The sequence below is a fragment of the Parus major genome, chromosome 2 (assembly GCF_001522545.3).
Source record: "Parus major isolate Abel chromosome 2, Parus_major1.1, whole genome shotgun sequence".
NCBI classification, from domain to species: Eukaryota; Metazoa; Chordata; class Aves; order Passeriformes; family Paridae; genus Parus; species Parus major.
In genome coordinates, this window is record NC_031769.1 from 2,625,019 (window position 1) to 2,647,098 (window position 22,080).

General features: G+C 45.1%; 1 protein-coding gene across 2 annotated transcripts in view; it reads right to left on the minus strand.

The window, feature by feature from the left end:
- Positions 1-3,563: 3,563 nt before the first annotated feature.
- Positions 3,564-22,080, minus strand: part of VIPR1 (vasoactive intestinal peptide receptor 1) — a 105,014-nt gene continuing 86,497 nt past the window's right edge. Inside the window, exons 9-13 of one of the 2 annotated variants that reach the window (XM_015619938.3) lie at positions 20,115-20,184; positions 16,726-16,817; positions 12,077-12,206; positions 11,425-11,466; positions 3,564-10,321 (exon numbers count right to left, since the gene is read on the minus strand). In XM_015619938.3, the coding sequence (XP_015475424.1) occupies positions 10,130-10,321; positions 11,425-11,466; positions 12,077-12,206; positions 16,726-16,817; positions 20,115-20,184 (526 nt within the window). In that variant the 3' untranslated portion in view covers positions 3,564-10,129. Of the gene's footprint in view, positions 10,322-11,424; positions 11,467-12,076; positions 12,207-15,984; positions 16,164-16,725; positions 16,818-20,114; positions 20,185-22,080 lie in introns of those variants that run through there. The other variant, XM_015619940.3, reaches the window with a different exon arrangement.

The window sequence follows — 22,080 nt, forward strand, 5'->3', positions numbered from 1 at the left end:
CAGCCAAACAAATGCCATCAGCTGTTCACACAAGCCCTCATCACTGATCCAGCTGATGAATTCCAAATCTTTCCTTGGAGATGGGGGAGCTGTTGAGAGCCCAGAATTGAGTTGTACTCTGTAATTTTGATTCCAAGCCTTATCCTTGCCCAGTTCTGGCCAAAATTACAGTCCTTGTCTCAGAAACTGAGGGTTCCTGGCCAGTAATGGTATCAGGGGAGGGTAAAACCATCCAGTCTTCTCCAGGTCAGGTAATTTGCAAAGAGATCCTTGGAAATGTGACCATCACAAACTGGGAAAGTTCACACTCAGCCAAGAGGGACCTTCTCCCATTGTGGACCAACATGTTTGGAATTTTCTCCAAGGCCAGGGAATTCCTGGAACCCCCTGTTTAGACTCCTGCCTGTGAACCAAACAGGACAGGAGGAGAGCTGGAATTTAGTGGCCAACTAGCTCATGGTTGATGGGAACTACTTGATGGGATGGAATGAAAACCTGCATGCATTCCAACCCAAACATCACATTACACACATAAATCTATTACATGTAATAAATTCCTTCATCACTGCCAACTGAGGTCATATTTCTACCAGATCCCCATATTTTTTTTAGCTGGGAGCAGATAGGACATAATGAAATATTATGGATTCTAATGGCTTTATGCCAAAGAGCTCAGAGTTAAGTGGCTGATAAGAAACAGCCATTGAATTAGGTACCCCAGAGCAATAAATCTGTAAGAGCTGGGGGAGGCAGATTCTTGGCAGCAGTGCCCAGTTCAGTGTTGGGGTCTTGCTGCTGGTATTTAACTTCCTTTGTAAAATAAGTTTCACAAGTGGATTCAGGTAAAAAATGACAATGGGGTGCAGACACTTTTCAGGAGAGAAAGATAAATATGTGGGTGTTGGTTCAACCCCAGTTCATTTCCCATCAAATATTGGGATCCCTGTGCTTTAAGAGCCATTGATTTGGAGTTGATATTAAGTAATAATTAATAATTAAATTAAACTAATAATTAAACTCCTGTTTGTCACCCAGGACACCTAATTATCAAGGAACTGAAGTTCTGAATTTAATTAATTGTCCCATCCCTGGGAATGTTCACGGGCAGGTTGGATGGGGCTTGGAGCAACTTGGTCCATGGAAAGTGTCCCTGCCCATTGCAGGGGGTGGAAAAAAATGAGCTTTGGGGTCTCATTTAACCCAAACTATCCTGTGATTTTATAATTATTAATGTTTGGACAACAAAATGTGCTTTAGAGTGTCCTGTCCTCCCCAATAAGCACATCAAATCACAGACTTTACAAACCAAATGTTTTCCTTTCTTTTTTCCTCCCTCTATCTCAGTCATGGTACAATAATTGTACCATGTAGATATAAATTATGTAGATTTGCTCTGAAAACCAAGGACAGGGGTGATACTGGCTGATTTCAGCATTCCAGGTTACTTCCTTAGGCTGTGTCTGGGAAGGATTCAAGGTGTTGATCTAGACTGGAGATGTTTCCAAGGGGAGAGGTTTAATCAGTGTTGATGGGTGGGGATGGACTCTGGGGAGGGTTTCTCACTTAAAGCCATGAAAAGGGATCTGTTGCCACACACAGGAAACTTTTGCCTCCTGGTCTTTGGGTGCAAGGCCAGTCTAGTTCTGAGCTTTCCACAGTTTTACCAGTGCCTGACAGCAGCTGGTGGAGTCCCCAGCCCTGGAACTGTCCAAGGAAGGGGTGGGTGGAGGTGGCACTCAGTGCTCTGGGCTGGGTGACAAGGTGGGGATCAGTCACAGACTGATCCATGGTCTTGGAGAGCTTTCCCAACCTCAGTGATCCTGGGATTCTGTGACCTGGGAAATGGCTGCTTTTGAGATGACCTTGCCTTTGTTCTTATGATCCAACAAAAGAGTAAATCCATAAGGGGTTCTACATCAGGAATGGTTTCTCTGTGAGCGCTGTCAGTGTCAGAAGAGGTTTTTGGGCTTTCAGAAAGTAGTGCTACAGCTGTGACACCATGCCTAGGCTCTTTGTGCCACGTGTCCTTGGGATTCTTGGACAACCCAGCATCTCTCTGAGCTGAGGACAGCCAAATTCCCTCTGTGGATTGTACTGGGTCACAGTTCAGGGTTTATATCCCCAGTGTGAGGGTGTAGATACAACCAACTGCATGTGGAGTAGGGATGATTTAACTGCTAGGATTGATCCACTACATGGGAAATTGCTTTAATGTCATGGAGATCACAAAATTCCTCATCCTGGTATTTTGCCATGGAAACCACAGGGGATCAAAGGAAGAAGACGTCATTTGCCACCTTTAAACATGATTATTTCTAATAGAGAAAGATGCTTTTGCAGTCATGAAAACTGAACTTACACAGAGAAGCCCTAAAAGCCAAGATCAAAACCTTCTTGAGGTTGTGATTTCATGTTCCATTAAATTCAGAATAATGGTGTGTGCCTAAGAAAAGCCATGCTTTGCTCTTTGCCAGCCAGGAAGGACACAGAGGACACACAGCTGGGACCAAAGAGAATTGAGCTGATTTTTTTTCAAGACTTCTCAGGCCACCTTCATCAAACCCACTTACATTCATTTCTGAGCAGTGATTGGAGCTCCTCATGTGGAAGATGTTTTTGGTGGGATGGGATTATCCTGTACAAACAGCTTCATTTCTCAGACTGGCCCAGAGCATGAGACCCCTTGCTTTTAAATGAAAATGGTTAATCCATGCAGAAAGAGGGACAAATATAGCCAAGACTTGTCATTTCAAATTGTAGGTTTGGCCTTTATCAGCAGTGTGAACACTGGGTGTAAATCAGTTTAAGAAGGGGGTGAGTGGCCAAACTGGCCCTATGGACATGGAAAAGCTCACTGACCTCTTGTGGAGATTAATTTTCACTGCCTGATATTCGTGTGCATCAAATAATGTGTCTTTGATATGAACAATTGTTGTTCAATTGTTGTATCAAACAAGGCTTGTGGTTGCCTGCCAGGCTTTTCTCCAGCACAGAGGAAGCTCATGCTTTGTTCTGAGCAACAAAGATATTTGTTGGAGGATATTCCAGCAACAATCATCACATCTATATTTGTGTGTCAGGCTCTACGTTCCTGTAAATGCAGGAATAATTTCACACCTGTGGACAGTGTGTTTGGAATTTCATGGTTGTCACCTCCATCCATCAGTCCTGCCTCCAAAGGACCATCCATGCACACAGCTCGTGCAGTGCTGGAGGTTTTAGGGTCATTTATGTTGGATTTGGCACTGGTTCTTCAGATGTTCTCAAAGAAGGTCTCCTCAGAACTCCCATCTACTTGAAGATGTCCCTGCTCACTGTAAGGACTAAATGGCCTTGAAAGATCCCTTCCAACCCAAATATTTCTATGATTCTCTGATTTTAAGAGTGATTTGGTCTATCTGGTTAACTTTTAAAAGTATGAGGTGATTATGCTTAATTTGAAGCAAGAACCTCCTCAGCTCTCTACTTCCTCCTTGGTTTTTCTCTTCAGTTTTCCTTCTCTGTGTTTACTCCAGGACTGTGAGGAATCAGTTAAAATATCAGGTGGAACATGCCAGACACAATGTCTTCACAATGGTTTTATTGCTTGTTTTCAGCAGTGTCAACCACAGAGAAGAACCCCCTCTGGAGCAAGGAGGCAAACCAAATACAAAGGAGAAAAAAAAATAAAAATAAAAAAAAATAAAAAAAAAATAGCCATTTCATTGCATATATACAGAGTCAGACCAAAAATAAATAACATCAGGCAAAAGGCCATGAGACAAGGCAGAGATTTCACCTGTGCTGAGCAAGCAGGCCTGTTGTCGCTGGCATGGAGGATACATCACAAGCACCTGGTACAGAGAAGTCCACAGAGACAAATTCTCTGCTCACAGCCAGCCCCCACCACCCTCTGCTGTCAAAGCCTATTTACAGGAGGGCAGAGCAGAGGTGTTTGCAGCTTGAGAAGGGTCAGTTGGCACCAGCTGCTGACCCACAGCTTGAGGTGTTTGAAACAGGCTCTGAAAAATGCACTTTCGAGTTCAAAAACACCTTTTAGAACTCGATTTATCGTCATCGTCATCTGAGTATTAAAAATGTGTGTGTTATTTTTGTATTTTTTTATTTTTCTTTTCAATGTGCTCTTCAGATTTCCTCTATGTACAGATGAACAATATCCACAAAACTTGGGTATAAAACACTGGTGCTCTGCTGCTGCCAATGTGCATGTTCCCAGGGTCTGGCCCTCAGAAAAGCAGTGGGCATTATTTTCCTTACAGACCTGTAGCCTCCAGTCCCAATGCTTGTTTTCTCCCCAGTGATTTCACAATAATAGAAATAGAAATGACCAGAATTTAAATCCCAGGGCTCTTCAGGATATAGCATAACATCATGCAAGTTAGGACATTCAGGAAGAGATGGAAAAGATGGTCCGTGCTCCCAAGAAACTCCTGTTAAAAGCCATCATTTACATCTGCACAGGTCTCCAGGGGAAATAACCAGGTCAGTCACTGTAATTACACCTCATCAGACTGATATGCAAATACTGGGTTTGGAGAGGGGATGAAAAGCTGACTGACTGAAAGGCAGTGGATTAAAATCCACATTTTGGGACATCTGACTCCACGTGGCAGTCTGGGATTTGAATCTTTTCCTTGTTACAGCAGTTTAAGTGCCTGAATGATGCCAGCAGAGTCATTCTGGATGGCTGTGGGTGTGTGTGACCCCTGCTCTTCGAGGTTCATCTCCAGTGAAGCAGCTTTGTGGTGCTGGCCCCATCAGCATTGGGGTGGGAAAAGTGTAAATTTGCATTGTGACCCAGGGAATTCAGGATTACAATCCCTGTCCCCTGGAGTTTGGCACGTTCATGGGTGCAGAGATGCCATGGGGGGAAGCACAAGGCTGGGAGAGAACCTGGGCTGGGCCAAACACCCAACCTGAAAGCAGGAGCTGGGACACAGAGGGAGGAATGTTTTAGGTGGGCTTTCCTGCTACAGCTGGATTCACCTTCCAGAGAAGGGACATTGCTCCTGATTTCCACAGACCCTTTATCAAACCAAGATGCACCTGTGTGGTCAGGATAAGATAAGCTTCATGAAGACACACGCTGGCATTTCCCAGTTTGAGAGATTCCCTTTTAGCCTGAAATTATTTCGTATTTCCTTTCCCCATATTTCCTCTCCAATTGTTTAAACCCTGGGCTGAAGCTGGGAGGAATGGAGACAAAATAATCCCACCAAACCCCTTTAATCCCTGCCATGGAGAAAAGTGGTGTTCATTCACTCCTGAGTTTTCTTTGGAACTTCACTTGGCTTTTGAGAAACTACGGCAAATCTTTCATTAATCAGCAGGTGCATTTCTCCCTGAAAGCATTTCCATCAGATTGGAGCAGAGATTTGGGTTTAATCCCTCTGCCCATGGAGCCTTGTGGCACAGACACGACCCTCATTGCTTTTGAGACAAATGGGAACCCAGTGGGGTACAGAGGAAAAAGGAAATCCGATGATTATTTCATGTATGAAATGTCTTTTCTCCAGAAACACCTTCCTGGAGAAAAATAAAACTTGTTTCCTAGCAAAAAAACCCAAACAAACCAAAAATAAAACAAAATGCTCAGATCTTTCATCTTCTGGCCTTTCCCCCTGTTCATTCCTCAACTGCAGTAATGCTGCTGCTGCATACATAACTCTGATTTAAAACTTGCTTGATTTTAATGCCCCTAAAATTCTGCAACAGAATTTCTTTTCTAAACCCTAAACATGGTCATATTCTCATTTCTTGCTGTTTTTGAGAGGGTCACAAAGCAACAGAGGTCGCAGCTGAACAGAAATATCTACAGTCTAATGTTAGCATTAAACCTGATACCTCTAGACCTTGAAACAATAATTTATTTTTAATGTTTTAATTGTTCTATACTTGTTAATAATTTTTAATAATTCCAGCACTGATGTACAGAACAGGAGGGGCTCACTCTATCCCTGATGTAAAAAAGGAGTAAACAGCTCCAGAATGAAGAAAAAGGAATTATTTCGAAGGCAAATCCCAGTTTTGTGCTGGTGTAATTCAGGAGTCACCGCCATGAACTGATTGGTGCAAGCAGGACCAGAATTTGGCTTTCCTTCTGTAAAGCAGCCCAAATTAATGATCCTCAAACACATCTGTGCCTTTTATCAGAGGCAGAAGAAGTTTTAATACCGTGTAAGAGGCACACCTCTGATCCTGTTATGCAGCACGTGGGTGCAGCTGCCCTGCTGGAGCCAGCTCTGTGTTACACTGGGGCCAGGACAGCTCGCTCCACGCTGTCATCTGCAGAGAAATCCTTGGATTGTGTTTTGTTGATAAGCTGGATGAGAAACAGGGGAGACAAGGCCAAGTTACGGCGCCAAATTCCTGCGCTAAGCCGGTTAAATAGGGCCCGGGCCCAATGTCATCATTCACTTGATTGCTCACGTCCCCAGAGTGAAAAGCTGTGCCTTCACCCCCAGCTCCTCTGTTTTCCTGGAACACCAGGCCAAGGCAGCTGGGCTGGCAGCTCTGCCATGCCTGGCACAGCAGGTATATTCAGCACGTTCTTTTAGTTCCTCAAACCCCCTGAGAGCAGGAGGGAGATGTGGCTGGATGTTCAGTAATGGAATAATTGTGGGTAGGGTGCCTGGGGGCTCAGTTCTGCCATGCTGATGTACTCCATGCTTTTTGAAGGAGTCCCTCAGTTTAGGCAACATCCCATCTTCAGGCTCCCGTGCAGAATAGCTCACTGGGGAATCTGAGAGGCTGCAGAGGAGCCTGTGGGGAGAGCAAGTAACCAGCTGGGTTTTCCCCCTGTCACATCTCCAAAAGGCAAACCTTTCCTGACTGTCTTTGGCATATGGTGGTGCTGGCACGGGTGAGCACAGGGCTGGCACACAAGAGCAGCTGCAAACACGCAGCAGAAAGCCCTGCAAATGGAGAGGGAAAGGGAGCACGGGGAGAGGAAGGGGAAGGTGAAGACCAGAGGGAAAATGCTCGATGTGTCTCAGTGCTGATGGCTCACAGGCCTTCCCCCAGCAGGGCTGCCTGGAACAGATGGGAAGGGATTCCCTCACATCCCACAGAGGAGGCTGCTGGCAGTGGTGCTGCACTTCTGCTCCACAGCTCTGTGCTCCAGCTCCTCTGCTGCTTCTCTGGGACCTGAAATTGCAGTTCACACCTCAGGCACCTCAGTGCATGAATTCCCAAGACTGGGCCCTGCTCCTCTGCAGCCCATCAGTTTTGTTGGGTACAAAGGTTTACCGTGACAGATGAACAGGGGGAAAATGGCTTTGCAGCCTGATGAATCCAATCTTTCCCAGACTGAAACTGCTTCAAAACTCTGAACCAGTGAGACAAAGCATTTTACACCAAGTGGAACAACTTGGAAGCTGAGACAGAATTTTCCCTTGCTTCTTCTGGGTTTCCTTGAAGTTAGTCATGCACCTGGAAAAATGCACGTCAAATCCTTGCTTTGAACCAGGTACAGGAGAAGAACTGGTGGTACTGGGATTTCTCCAGTATTTCCTGGGTGAGTTCTAATCCAGGTCTGCTCTCAGCAGAGCAACACGAGCACCAAACACAAAGAGAATCACAGAATCACAGAATATCCTGAGTTAGAAGGGAACCACAAGGATCATCGAGTCCGACTCCTGGTCCTGCACAGAACAACCTGAAAAATCACACCAAGTGCCTGAGAGAATTGTCCAAACTCTTCCTGAATCCTGACCACGACCACTTAAAAGGTTTTTGCCTCTGAGAACCTCATGGATTTCAATGGGATAGTTTCAGGGGTGTCAAGGCATAAGGTCTTCAATGCAAGAAAAGTGGGGATATTTTGAGCATCTTCTTGTTTTCTCTGCATTTTGGGAATCAGGGAGCTGCCTTTTTATGATCTTATGGCACAGCAGAGCTGGATCCTCACTGTTGATGTGGGCTCAGTGTAAAGTAGCCACAACAAATCTGGCTCACACCTGGCCAGCCTGGGGTCACCAGCACTGTAATTCCAGGAATTTTCACATCTTCCTATCCTCTCAGGACCTACAGGCTGGGTAGCCACGGCCACACCATGACAGGATCTGAGCTGGCTCCCTGCAAACACAGGACTGCACGTTTGCCCTTGGTGAATCACAGTTTCTCATGGCCCTTCATTGACTCCTCACGCTGTTCTCAGTCCCACACCTGGAGAAATACTTGGGAAGCATCCAGCTCAGCTGGTGACAGGCTCTGGGGATGGTTATGGCATGGAACTGTCAGGAGTCAGGAAGGAACTGGATCTGCAAGTCTCCTCCTGGGCTCAGCGTGGTTTGTTGGCATCCCTTGCTTAGGGCAAACGACCCCCAGCCCCACCAGGCAGCAGCTGCTTCCCTCCAATGAACTGCATTGCACTGTGGAGAAATAAATCTGGTAAGCTGAGATCTCTGAGCTCCACAAGGGGAGCCCAGCTCCCTCTCCAGGTGCCTGTGTTGGTGACCCTGACACTCCTTCACAAGGACACCTTTTAGCAGGGTGGCAGCAGCCCAGTTTCTGAGGGTACACATGATCTGGGCAGGGATATCCCACCCTCAGCATAAAACTTTTTCAACCCCACTTGATGCATTTGAGTGGGACATGAACATGAGCATCTGTATCCATGAATTTTCTGTCTTCTGACTGGGTTTGGGACCGTGGGGTTGCCTCAAATGAGCAGGACTGCCTTTAACATTTCTCCTCTGCCTTTGCACCATGAAAATGAGAATTAAAAACCCCTACTCCCTTGGTTTTAATGGGATCCATGTGCATTCCTCAAGTAGGAATTGTCCCTGTGTGGGAACTAACAGGCCCTCAGAAACGAGGTAAAATGCACACATCCAAGGATGGTGGAGAATTAGCACAACACATCTTAAAACATCTAACAGTGCTTTCATATAGCATGAAAGCTCCCCACAAAAGCTGAAGAAGAGATCCATTTAATGCTCCTTCACTCCTTCCTCCCTCCTGGAGTGCCAGTTGTGTGCTGAGACAACCCTGTTCTGATGACAGCAGTGTTACCTGCTGCTGTCACACTAATGTTTTTCATCTGGAGAGTGGCTCCTTATGGCAGCTCTGATTCAATTAAGGGTTACAGGGCCCTGTATCTCCCTTTCCTGACAGTGCAAGTGCAAATGAATTACAGCCCAATTATTTCCCCCTGATCCCTAATGATCCTGTGTGCATCCATGCACCAAGATCTATGGGAGAACTTAAAGAGAATGGAAAAAAAACCAAACCACAGCCATGCTCCTCTTTTTGGCACCTGGCCCTGGTTTTTATACATGCAAATTGAGTTTCCTGTTCATGGAACACAACCAAGCAAAACACCGTGTCACCAGCACAGTGCAGAGAAGGATGTCCTCACACTGGTCCTTCTCAGTGATCTGCCCTTCCTCAGGGCCCCAAGGGTGCCTGGAACCAGCTTCTGCTCCCAAGGGTGGTGGGGAATTAGCAGAACACACCAGGAAATCCTCCAAGGGGCTTTCCTGGTGCTGCAGCTTCATCTCCACCTGTGTAAAAGGTGGGGGCCATGGGCTGGCTTCTCCCTTCCTGCTCGTCTTCCTCCTGTCCCTTCTCCCCGTGTCCCCAGCACCATCTTAGTGCTGTATCATCAACTCTTATCCACAGGAATTTTGGCACATTCATATGTTTGGCTTTTTTTTTCTTTTTTCCTGATTCCTGCCTCTGTCTTTCCTTTACTGGCTTTCTTTTTTTTTTTCTTTTTTCCTTTTTTTTAAAAAAAGTGTAATTTGTCTCCTTCAGAGATGCCAGTTCTGGTAAAGCCACCGAGGACTGAGCCTCTCCCTCCCTTACCCCCAGTACTTCATTATTTATGACACATCAGCATCTCCCAGGCTGTCCTCAAGCAACTTGGACAATTCCCCAGAGTTATCAACCCCTGAGGGCTTGAAACTGAAGAGCAAAAGGCCCAAAAAGACGGAGAACAAAAGTGTTTCTCTGCCTCTTGGCTTGTCCGATCTCACTCTGGACACCAGCAGCTTTTCCAGTTGCATGTCCTCTGTTGGCTCATGTGGAGCAGGTCATTTCACAGGGATTTGTCAGGGGATCACTGGTTCCCAGGGATCCTCGTGTCTCAGTTTTGGACTCTCAGTGCCTGGGGAGCCTCTCCCCATCACACCAGAGAGAACTCGGCCTGGAAGCCGGAGCAGCGGCGCGTCTTTGGCGAGCACTTGGTCAGCATGGAGATCTGGGTGCTGAAGTTGGTGCCGTTGCTGCCCAGGGAAGGGTGGTGGTACTTCATGTCCGAGCCCAGGAACCGCTCCAGGTGCCACCTCCGCCACTTCCTCTTGAGCTCAGCTTGCACCTGGGCACGGGAAAGACAGAAAAGGCAGCACAGGGAATCACTTGGTGCTGTTCTGCCCTGATTGTGTGAGCAGCCATGGGTAACCCACCTGCCACAGGGCCAAGAATCACTTCATAAAGGCCACTAAACTTGGCTTGGGCTGAACTTTTAGCCATGAAAAGGGGACACTCCAGCCAGTAAATTACTGGAGCAGAAATCCCTGAGCTTCATCAGATAGGAATTTCTTATTGATAGAGTCAAGGTGCCAGACTGCTTAACTTCAGTTAACTTTGTGAGTATAATTAAGATGCTTTCTTTTTCACTGCCCTGTTTTTGGTCCAAATAGAAATGATTTAACTACAGCTTGTTTTGTAAAGCTGTCAATACAGCTGGGCTCTTTTTGACAGAAGCTGCTTGTTGCTGCTCAGAGAGTTTACAGAAATAACCTGGTTTATGCTGTCCCAATCCAAATCCTGAACAAACCTGGCCACTGTCCTTGTCCCCTCCTGCAGCCCTCCAGTGCAAATTTTTTGGTAACAGCATGAATTAGATGAAACAGCTGTGTCTGAAGGGCTCTGGGATAAACAAACACAAGAACAGCACAATCCCAGGATGAGAGTGCCAGAACTAAAATGTGGGAAAGTCAAGATTATTCCTGCAAGGCAGAAACACGTTCATCAGCACTGCCCTGTGTTTAACAAATCACAGTAACGCCTGTGCTGGTTTTGGCAGTGGGTGTGATCTGGGGAGGATTCCTGGAGGCACTAAGCATGAGCAGGGCTTAGATGGGATTTATCCTGCCCTGCTGAAGGTGGTCCTTTGGGATCAGGAATTGTTCAAGTTCACACAGGACTTCTGCTGATGTTGTCTCATGAGGAAAGGATGGGCTCAGCAGCAACGCTACAGTGCACACACAAGTCCTGACGTGTTTATTAATTGTTTTTATTAATTGTGCTGAAAACTGTGGTTGAATTGTTTTCCTGGAGATGTGATTTGCATGCTCCCCCCAGTATTGTAACATCAGGCTCAGGAATGGAACACTTCTCAGTCCACTCTCTCCACATGCATTCATTTCCTCCTAGCTGCAAACATTAACCAAAAAACCACTGATGGTCAGGTCTTACCTCTCCATTGAGAAAGCAGTACAGAACAGCCACCACAAATCCCTGGGAAAGGAGAAAACAGAATTTTAGCACTACAGACAAGGAGAGAGTGTAGATCCATTCCTCTCTCAAAGGAGAGATCACACAATCACAGAATTATTATGTTAAAGACCTCCAAGGTCATCAAGCCCAAGGATTCCCCCAGCACAGCCAAGTCCATCACTAACCCACATCCCCACGTGCCACATCTGCACAGTTTTTGAGCACTTCCAGATGCCAGATGTGCAGTGATGGTGATGTAGACAGGGATGTTAATCATTCACCACTGAATGAAACTTGCTGCTCAAAGCCCCATCCACCCTGGCCCTGGACACATCAATAAACAAAAACTGAACTGAGGTGCTTTTTTGTCTCCCTTAACTATGAAAAAACACAGAGACATTAATGTACAGAGGAACACTTGCATTTCATTTCCTAAAATGAGGGAAGAGAATCTCCTTCTGGAAGGCAAAATACAAATTTATCTTTCATCCTGGCCAGGCTGGAGTGAGTAGACTTTCCACAAAGGTACAAGAGCAGTACAGGGCACATCCAGGAAAAACCCATGTCCAGCACTCTGCATTTGTCCCTGGTGACAGAGCTGGTGACAAACCTGGTGACCCAAATGGCTTACCTGGAACGACCCAACCACGAGCTCAAAGACCAGCTTCACTTCTGCTTTGAAGTTGTCGGGGAAGAAAGCAAACATGATGTAGTGAATGCCAAAGAGAGGGATCAGCAGCAGGGTGGACTTGGCCAGCCTCCTGTTGGAAAGACAAACATGAGCCATGACAGGAGAGGGAAGAGGGTAAGAGGCTGAGGAATCCTGCAGCTGAGCCCTGTACATCCCTGAAAATTTATCATTTCTCCTTGTCCCACAGACTGAAGAGGGCTGGTGATTTCAGACCTGGTGGCACCATAAAATGTGACGTTTTTATTCCCAGCAGCTCCACTGCAGGTATTTCTTTCTCCCTCCTCTCTTCTTCCCCTCCCACCAGAGATCTTTTTTTCATCTCCACAAGCTAAATCATCATCTAGCAATGTCTTTGTTTGCCTGGGACTTCTGAAAATTACAGCTTCTGGGAGAGAAATGGTATGTTTAGCTCAGAATAATGACAGGCTACTGCACAATGAATGTCTCCAAAGGAGGGGGACGAAGAGTATTAGTGCTTAATGGCATCATGCTGGGTAATCAGGGGTCTAATTAGGAGGAGATGATAATGTATTAAATGTAATCATTATTAAAAAGCAGTCGGCAGAAAGAAAATTAAATCAAGGGTCTAAAGATGCTTGTGAGGGTTTTGTCTCCCTTGGTCACTCATCCTGTGACATCTCCCCCTCTCTCAGAGGCTTCTGGAGGAAATAAAGCTAAGTCTGGGATGTTGGAAATATTCATTTTTCCACCTGAAGCCCTTCCACCTCCAAAGCCTCATCAGGCTCAGACCTCTCAGACCATCTTCATTTATTTGGCACCTGCAGGAGCCCACTGGGAGGCTGATGTGGCAGCTTTGTGCAGAGGATGCTCATCCCTGTGTCTCCCAGAGCTCCTCCCTGGGCCCAGCCCTGAGACAGATCAACATTAAGGCTGTGGTTGGAGGCTGTGGCTCACCCCAGGAGAAATGAGAGCCAGCAGGAAGCTGAGGAACTTTGCAGGAGTTTGCCTTTCCCACATCCCTCGCTAGAAGGCACATTCCTGCTCATAGGGATCCAAGATCTGAGCTCCCTTGGATGCCTTGCTCTGCCACAGGACTGTCACTGTCCCTGGTGATCATCATCCCTGTTCCTCACTCCCAGAAGCAGCTCTGGCCAGTGGGACCTGGTGTTACCAAGCCCTAATCCCCCCAGCCCCTGACATGTGAGAACTCCCTCATTTCCCAAGCAGTTCAGTGAATATCAACAATGGCTTTGCAGAGATCTCTCCTCTCTCCCCATTCTCTGAGGAACATCAGCCTTGAGGGGATGTGGTGCTACCTTTGTGTACCACATTGACAGAGATGCTGTTTGCACCCTCCAATGGATTAGAAAATCTTATCATTGCAGACAACACTGGGGCCTTAATTACAGTATTTTCCCTCCTGGCTGGACTGTGGTAATGAAAAGGACATAAATGACAAAACTTGAGCCCCCTCCTCCAATCTACACACCTCACACCAGTCTCTGGCTCCCAACACCGAGCTCCACCAGATACTGAGTTTTAGATTTTATTTTGGCATCAAGGCAAGGGCTCTGTGGTTTTTAAAAGACTCCACCACCTAAACACTGCACTCAGGAAAATCATCACTCGGTCACAGCATAATTTCTGCCAGGAAGCTCAAGCCTGGCTGTGCAGGAGGCAGAACTGTTTGGGGGATTAAAGCTGGTTCAATCTGCTGGCAGCTGTGGATTCTCAGAACCCTCACTACTCTCACTCCCAGCACACCCTAGACCTCTCCTTTCTGACATTTATGTGGTGACAGGTAATTTTGGGAAAACAAGTGTCCATTAACCTGCATGGGACCTGCTCCTGTCCTTGGGAGTGGGCAGGAGTGAACCAACATTTCAATCACTGAAATCATAATGGAAAAGTTACTCAGAGGACTCTGATGATGATATTGATCCACAGACATGGACAGAATGGAGAGATGAATTTTGCTCAAGTTTTGTGTTGCTGAAGATAAATTCTATTTGCTTAAAATATTGCTGTCCCATTCTTGCACATGTCCCTGTCATTTCCAGAAAACTGTTTTGGGAGACTCGTTTTTAGAGCTTCCAGTACATGAAAGCCCAGCTCCCTGCCTTGCAGCATTAATGAGGGAGTCAGCAGCACACCTGAACTTCCAGCCTGCAGCTAAACTCAGCCCTTTTGGAGCTGAACAATGCTGTCAGCATGTCAGCAGGCTGTGTTTGTAGAAAACAAACAAAATAAAATACACAGGAGAAGGAGGGAGAAATGCTAAAGAGATATCCAGGGTGCTGTTAGTTTAAAACAGATTTGTCTCAGACTTGGCAGGAGGAACCCACACAGAATCACAGAGTCATTTGGTTGGGAAAGACCTTCAAGACCATCCAGTCCAAGCTGTGCCTGATCCCCACATTGTCACCAGCCCAGAGCACTCAGTGACATGTCCAGGCCTTCCTTGGACACCTCCAGGGATGGGGACTCCCTGAATTTCCTCTTCTCCAGGCTAAACACCCCCAGTTCCTCAATGTTTCATCAGCAGCAGTTTTTTTGCTAAGAGCTGCTGGGTCCTGTGAGCAAACCCCAGGCTCTGGACCCCAGAAGTCTCCAAGATTGTTGTCTAAAAGTAAAAATCTTAGGACCACGCTGATAACTCACCTTGGTGAGATCTAACCTTCAGTTTCAGACAATTCATATTTGTTTCCATAGGAAAGTGTGGTGTCCTGTACCTACTGCAGTGAATAAAGTCAACAGAGATTTCCAGCTGCCTCATCCCGATGTGGCTGGTGGCCAGGTGCCACTGTAGAAGGGGACAAGTGTCCCATCCATCCTATACCCTGTGTGACATGTCCAAGCAAGTATTGGGAGTGTCCTGAAGCATCTCTTATGGCTTGGAAACCTGATGCTTTAAGGGCAGGTTGGAAGGAGCTCTGAGCAGCCTGGGATAGTGGAAGGTGGCTCTGCCCACGGCAGGGGGTTGGAACTGGAGGAGCTTTAAGGTCCCTCCCAACCCAGAATGTTGTGTGATTCTATGATTCTGTGAAGGGAACAACTGATTCATTCCCTAATGGAGCTGAGCCATGTTTCCAGGTGGTGAAGGAAGGGGAGGATCTGTAGATGTCAGGATCAGCTGTCCCTCAGCAGAACCCCTTGTGGGGCAGGTCAGCGAGGGGAACTCTGTCTTTTACCAACACTCCCTACGTTTGTTTACAAGGCAAAAAAGAGCTTCCCTGGCAGCTCCCACCTCACTGGAAAATGTGTCCTGAACCCAAAGCCCAGCATGACCTCTGAGATAATCTGGGCATAACTCTTCAGATGCAGGTTGGCAGCACTTTTGCAGAGGTGAACAGGAGCCAGCAGTGCCAGGACGCTGCTCAGTACTAGAACATAATTAAATATGCTGATTTAATCAATGCACCTGCTGCCAACCTGGGGTGCAAAGATAAAATTCCCAATTGGAAATCCAGAAGGGGAGGCTGTAGAAAGCCCAGGGTCTGGTAATGTTGGTGTGTTGTGATGACAGAAAAATAGGTAATTGGCTTTGGCTGCTGCCAGGAAAATTAAGGTCAAAAACTGGCATTTCCTTTCATAAATCTGAGAATCTCTCAAGGCAGATGAAATGAATAATTCACCATCACCAGAGAGAAAATCTCAATGCCATGGCTAGGCAGGATTTAAGGAACATATTGCTTTTCATCCTGCAGCAAGATGAACTGAGATTTTTTCAGTGCACCCAAAGACGCAGCTCCCTCCAAAGACAAAGATTTATGAGCAGTGACTGTGCAGACGCTGGACTTTTTTCATTTAATTATTTCCTAGGAAATATTTAATTTATATCCTGGATAGATGAAAAGTGGAGCCAGAACAGTGAGAAGAGTCAAAAATAATCTGCTCTGGACTTTTATTTTATTTGCATTGAAGCCAGAATAAATCCAGGCAGATAGACACTTCTTTCAGTCTTAAAATACTGCAGCTGAGACCAGCCTTGGCCACTGAGAGAGATGTTGATCTCCTTGCATGTTGTTCATTATATAAAGCTCCATTGAGGTCAACCCTCATATCCCTGGAATAAAAGCATTAAGTCAAGTAAAACTTCTAAGACAGTGATCCTTCTCATCAGAGAAGAGAAATGTATTGAGTTAATCCAATCTTGTTTAGAGATCTCTTTTAGGATAAAGGAAATTTGTCTTCGATCCTACTGAATGGTAATTTTCTAAATCTCTCCTTCTTTAAAACTGAGGGTCTGGAAAAAAAAGCCTGTACACTGTGGAGAGGAACTTTTTGTTTTCCATCAGGGCCCTTCTGCCTTCAGAATCCAATAAATATTAAATATTCAAAGAAAAATTATATTTGGCTTCATGATCATTATTATTACTCTCATTTCTTCATCATTAATCCCAGGAGAAATCCCTCTCACCTGCCACAAACTGACATAAAACCTGCCCAGCTGTTTTAGCAAATGCTCCATTTCCTGATTTCTAATTTGCTTTAAGCAATTAAAATTAATTGATTTTGATCAGTGCAGACAGATGCAATCACGAACCAAAGCTCTGGAATGAACTATCAAGCAGCCAGGCAGATTTCCCAAAAAACACAGGGTAGGGTTGGAAAAGTCTGGGACTTACGAATATTGGCTGGTCTCGTTGTGCCCAACATCTGGGGAATGCAGCTTCTGCACTAAGATACGGATGATGCAGATGAAGAGGATGAAGTTCACCTGCCGAGATGGGAAGAGAGGGGTAAAACATCAGTGTTTTCCTCCAGGGGAAAGAGCCCATCGCTAGAGGGGAGCTCCTCTCAGTGGAATGTTTTTGCCATGGAACGAGCTGCTGCTTAACAAGCCATGAGCAGAGAGCCCCGCCCGGGGGTGGGGAGCACATGGGAAACCGACACAGGATGGCATCTTGGGCCTGACATCAGCCTGCTTGGGACTTCGTGTCATACATCCCAAGTATGATGATGTCAAGCCCATAGAGCACAGCTCCGCACGACATCCTGCAGCGCGCGCGGGAAGGAGCCTTGGCGCCCGGCGCAGGCAGAGCCCTCGGGAGGCGCTGGCATGGGACCAGCTGCTGAGCGTGGTGAGCCAGGGAAACCAAACCAGAACACCAAGCAGGATCCACTCCAGCGGGCCTCTGCTCAATCCTATTTGATACAGTAGGGTTTAGCTTTCGTATGTCTCAGATCCTGTACTGCTTTAGTACACAACTCAAACTCCACGGCCTGTCAGCTGCTGTTCTCCCAGTTCCTCTCTAGGCCTGAAGCTCAAGGGCACCTCACTGTCTCAACCTGAGGGATGCAAACAGTGAATTGAGGGGGCAAACTTGGGGTAAATGGCTTCATTACCTGAAGCTGTAATTGGAGGATTGACCCCTGGTATGTAAATGGACCAAAATTATTATTATGTATGTAAAAACTCATAAAAATGTAAAAATTATATGAAAACTTATAGTATGAAAAACTCATGACTGTTGTCCACCTTGGGTATAGCCCCTCAGAGGCTTTTGACTGCCCAAGGTGTTCCCACTGAGGGCCTCAAATAAACACCCACTTTTATTCACTTTATCTTGTCTAGCCTCTGTTTCAGGTAAACACTCCAAGGCATCAAATTGTCACACATCTCACATGTCTGGAGACCTTGTGCAGCAAGGGATAGATCACCAGGGCAGCAGGGAATGTTCCCTTCCTGGGATGTTAGACCAGAGCAGTCTGGCTGGTACTCAGATTTTAAGTGGTTCTTTTCACCTCAAAAATCTCACACCAGTGTGCTCAAGCAATGTGAGCCCTATTTAAGAGCAAAGGTGTAGAGCTAGGAGTGGGAATGTCCTGATGGCATGAATTGAATGCAAATCTGATTCTTTCAAGGTCCTCTCCATTGAGTCATCCTGTTACTCATGCAACACAGACAACAGAAAAGCAATGACAGATTTCTGGGGACTTAGTTCACTTTTAGTTTGGAACACAACCCCTTTTGTTATCCTTTCATGGTCAGTGAATGTGCAAATGATTCTGATTTGTAGAGGCTCAGCAGCTGGAAGGGATTGTGTTAAATCAGCCAATCTGATTCCTTGCAAAAATAGATTACAAGATTTCTTCCAGCAATTCTTACACTTATCACAGCAATAGCTGAATAAAACAGACTGAAGCCCATCTCTCAAATAGACACTCTTTTTTCAAAGCCTATGAGTGATTGGATATTAATCCCATTTCTTGGTTATGATGCATTGCTTAATCACTTCTTACCTATCCTGAGCCATTTATCATCATTTCTGTTTGTATTTATTTCCTCAAAAAAATAAAATGATTTGTGTGTCTGATTTGGTTGCACGTGAAATTTATTAGTCCAAACCAATATTATCTAGATCAATTACACTAATGAGCATTGGTAACACACAAGCTGCTGCAAGGAAGGCAGGAATGGAGCAATTAAATTCTGACTGTGGGCTTGGAGCAGTCAAAAGCAAACAAGGAGTGGAGTGTGACATATGGGCTTGGTATAACCTTGGAATTCCATGGTAGAAGATACAGGGATCAGGATACTGGAGAAGTTGTTTAGATTATTTTTTTATGCCTAGAGTATAATCAAAGGTGATCAATGTGTTCCCAGGGCTTAACACCTTGTACATGAGATATATCTCATGTACCTTAAAGCTCTTATAGATCTTGTATATGTATTTCTTCCTTACACTGAGATACCAGCTGTATTCCCATGGATTTGGAGGAAATGCTGCATTACCCCCTGGAGAAACCTGATGTTCATCAGCCAGTGGCTATCATGCCTTTTCCTTAGGACAGATTTATAGGATGTCTGCTGAAGGAATATCAGGGTAAATTCTTTTTGGCAATGAGGAAAAGATTTATTGGCCAAAAGAAAATACAGACCCATTGATCCGAGGAGAATAAAAGGGTGTGTTTTTTTGACTGAAAGCTTATCTCAGGAAAGGGAAAATACTATCTATAGCTTTCCAGGATGACATAAATATTTGGAGATGTGTCATCTAAGTTTTATATTTCTTTCCAGTGAGGTAAACAGAGCAAAATGTCATTATTGAAACTTTCAGTCAGGAATCTCTGCCTGATAAATGCTACAGAAAAAAGAAATATCTCCTTGTAAAGGTCATAATGCACATGGAATAGGAAGAATATCTAAGCAAAGATTTCTTTTTAAAAGAGATGTATTTGATTTGATTTCTGTTGCTTTTTTTTTTTTTTTTTGCTTCCCTTCCCACGTCGTTGACTTAATTTAAGAAAACTCAAAGCTAAGTTTAACTCCAGTTCATTTGATTTTAAGGTTTGGCTCAATACCCAAAGAGTAATGTTCAACCAGGATGGAAGGACTCAGAATTCCTCAGAAGTGTCCTGGTTTCCATGGTCAGGCTTGATCATATCCAGAGAATTAAAATAGAAAAACTTGATTTTTCTGGAAATTAGCCAAGCTTCTGCAGAACTTACTCCAAAAATACTCAGCTGGAATGCAACTCTGTTCTGGTGCAAGAGGCAAATTCCTGAGGGAATTCATCTACTCCCTTTTTATCTAAGTGGAAACTCATGGTAGGACTCATCTCACGTTACTTGGTAGTGTTGACATCTACAACTGAACAGGTCACCCTGGTCAGCTCCGAGAAACAAAACCTAGCACAGGTTATCTGATGGAATTCAGGCATCCACTGATTCCTCAGGCAAAATTAATCTTTCCTGGATGTCCAAGCACATCCCTCAATCTCTGCTCGTGCACTCCCATGGCCACCCCACCACGGAGATGGAGGTGGCCAAAGCTCCATCAGGTGAGCTCCACCCTGGTCACTCCAACTCCTCCCATGGCCAGTGCTACAGGTGTTTATCTGGAGGAGGAGGAATTTCCTCATCCTAAGGCAAATGTTTAATGTACAGTGGGATTTTACCTGGCAGTGCATGTTCCATGGGCATTTACAGGACTCTTCTCAACACCCCTTCACCCCTCCCCACTTAGGACTAAAGATGGCTTTGCAGCCAGCAGAATGTGCTGATACTTTACCAAAATAGACACCAAAATAGGAGTTTTAATGATCCACCAGAATGGGGATTCCACTATTTCCTCCCAGCACCTAAAAAGAAACAAAGCCAGACTTAAAACATCAAGTACAGCAAGAAAGCACGTCTGTAACCATCTCACCTTTCCCTAAAAGCTAGGTTTTGCTAGGCAGGGTTGTGTGAAGAGGACTAAACCTCGTGTGCATGGAGTAGGAATGGCTAAAATTTGCTCTGCAGTGGCTGTGAACACTGGTAGGTACCAGAGATCCCAGATGTAAAGACAATTTTTTCCCCTTGGCCATGGAATGGGCTGGAGGATGTTAGGCAGGGTGAATATGGGGGGGGGATGGTGATTTTCTTAATTTCTCCTACACTGAGCCCAGCTGCAGGGAAATTCTGTGGAAACCATGAAAATCGATGGAAAGATTCATCAGTGCTCTCCACCATCCTGGATGGAGGGGGTTTGATAAGCACAGAGCAGAAAAAAACCCAAAAAACCCACAAAAACATCACATCTTTTTGAAAAAAAAAAAATAACAGCCAGTGGTGAGATTGGTCCCACTAAATCCAGCAAGCTGCACATGAGCTATGGACTGAGTTAGAAAAGTCCACAGGGTCCAGGGTGGGATTTATTTCTGCACACCCCACTGCTCACCTGGGACTGCATTTGAAAGCCAGGAGGAAATGAGAGGAAAGGACTGATGTGGAAATGACTGATATTGCTTGGGACACATTTATCTGCACACCCAGGTGATAGAAGGTGCATTTTTAGGAAAGCATGGAAATTGGGCTGCTTTCATGTAAGAACAGGTTAGTGGAGCCTACTGCAGACAATTTCACCCAGATTCAGCTCCTCTAATTCCAAATATTTTCAGTAGGAAATGAAGAGAGGCACTTCTAGGGCGCAGTTCTTGAGACCTATTTTAGGCATCAACTTTAGGATGATAAAAATTGCAGTCCATGGACTACATTGACTAAATCTGCCCTAAATCTACAGGGAGATGGAGCAAATTGCTCCCATACAGATGCTTCCAGTGAGGTGTGTGCTGCCCTTTCATTTAGAATTAAAGTGGCCCTAATTATGTCTCGTGCACTTCATTTTTGAAATAAATTGAGACAGTCTGAATGAAGGTCACTTTCAGTTGGAGTTAGAATGTTTAAATAAAGGCTTGGTGTTGTTCAACCAATCTTACCTAATTAGGGTTTATTTAATCTGGATTAATTTCCTGAAATTTTTCTCTGCAGGTAATGAGAAAAAAAAAATCTGTATTAGGTATTAATATATTCTGTAAATTCATGCTGTTTCACTCAGCACAAAAATCTAGGGCTTTAATGCCCTCAGAAAAATCCAAAGAATTCTGTGTTTTTATGAAGAATTGTTGGAGCTGAATGGGAATATATAGTAAGAAAAACTGATTCCAGAATGGTTAAACCCTCCTGTCTCTGTCTCATTCTAGAGGCTGTTTATTAACAGAGTAAATAAGGTCAGTTTTATGCAGATTGAGTGAAACCATAAAGGAAGTGAGTAGCCCTCAGGAAATGTGCAGGCATGACTATAAATCAAAAATGCAGTGAGAAATCTAAGATGCTTCTCGTACCCAAAAAAGGGCAAATCAGGACACATTTGGAGGGGAAGAATGCATTTGGAGGGGAGAAAGTGGACTTAACTCCAAGATGTAAATGTAAGAAGTGAATGCACACTGAGGACAGAATAAACACTTGATTCTGCATCTCTCTGGGGTGTTTTGCTATAAAACCCTTTCCAATTACTTGAATAAAAGCCACAATGAGGATTTCAGGATCAAGTCGTTTTTACTTGCACACATCCTTGGATAACTCTGGTATCTGCCTCTTTCTCTTAGCTGCATTCTGTCTGCTTCTTATGCAAAATATCAAAGGCTGCTGCTAGGTTAAAAGGGATGAGGGATAGATCCTAAAATCTGCTTGAGAAAGAAAAGAAGAGAAAAGAA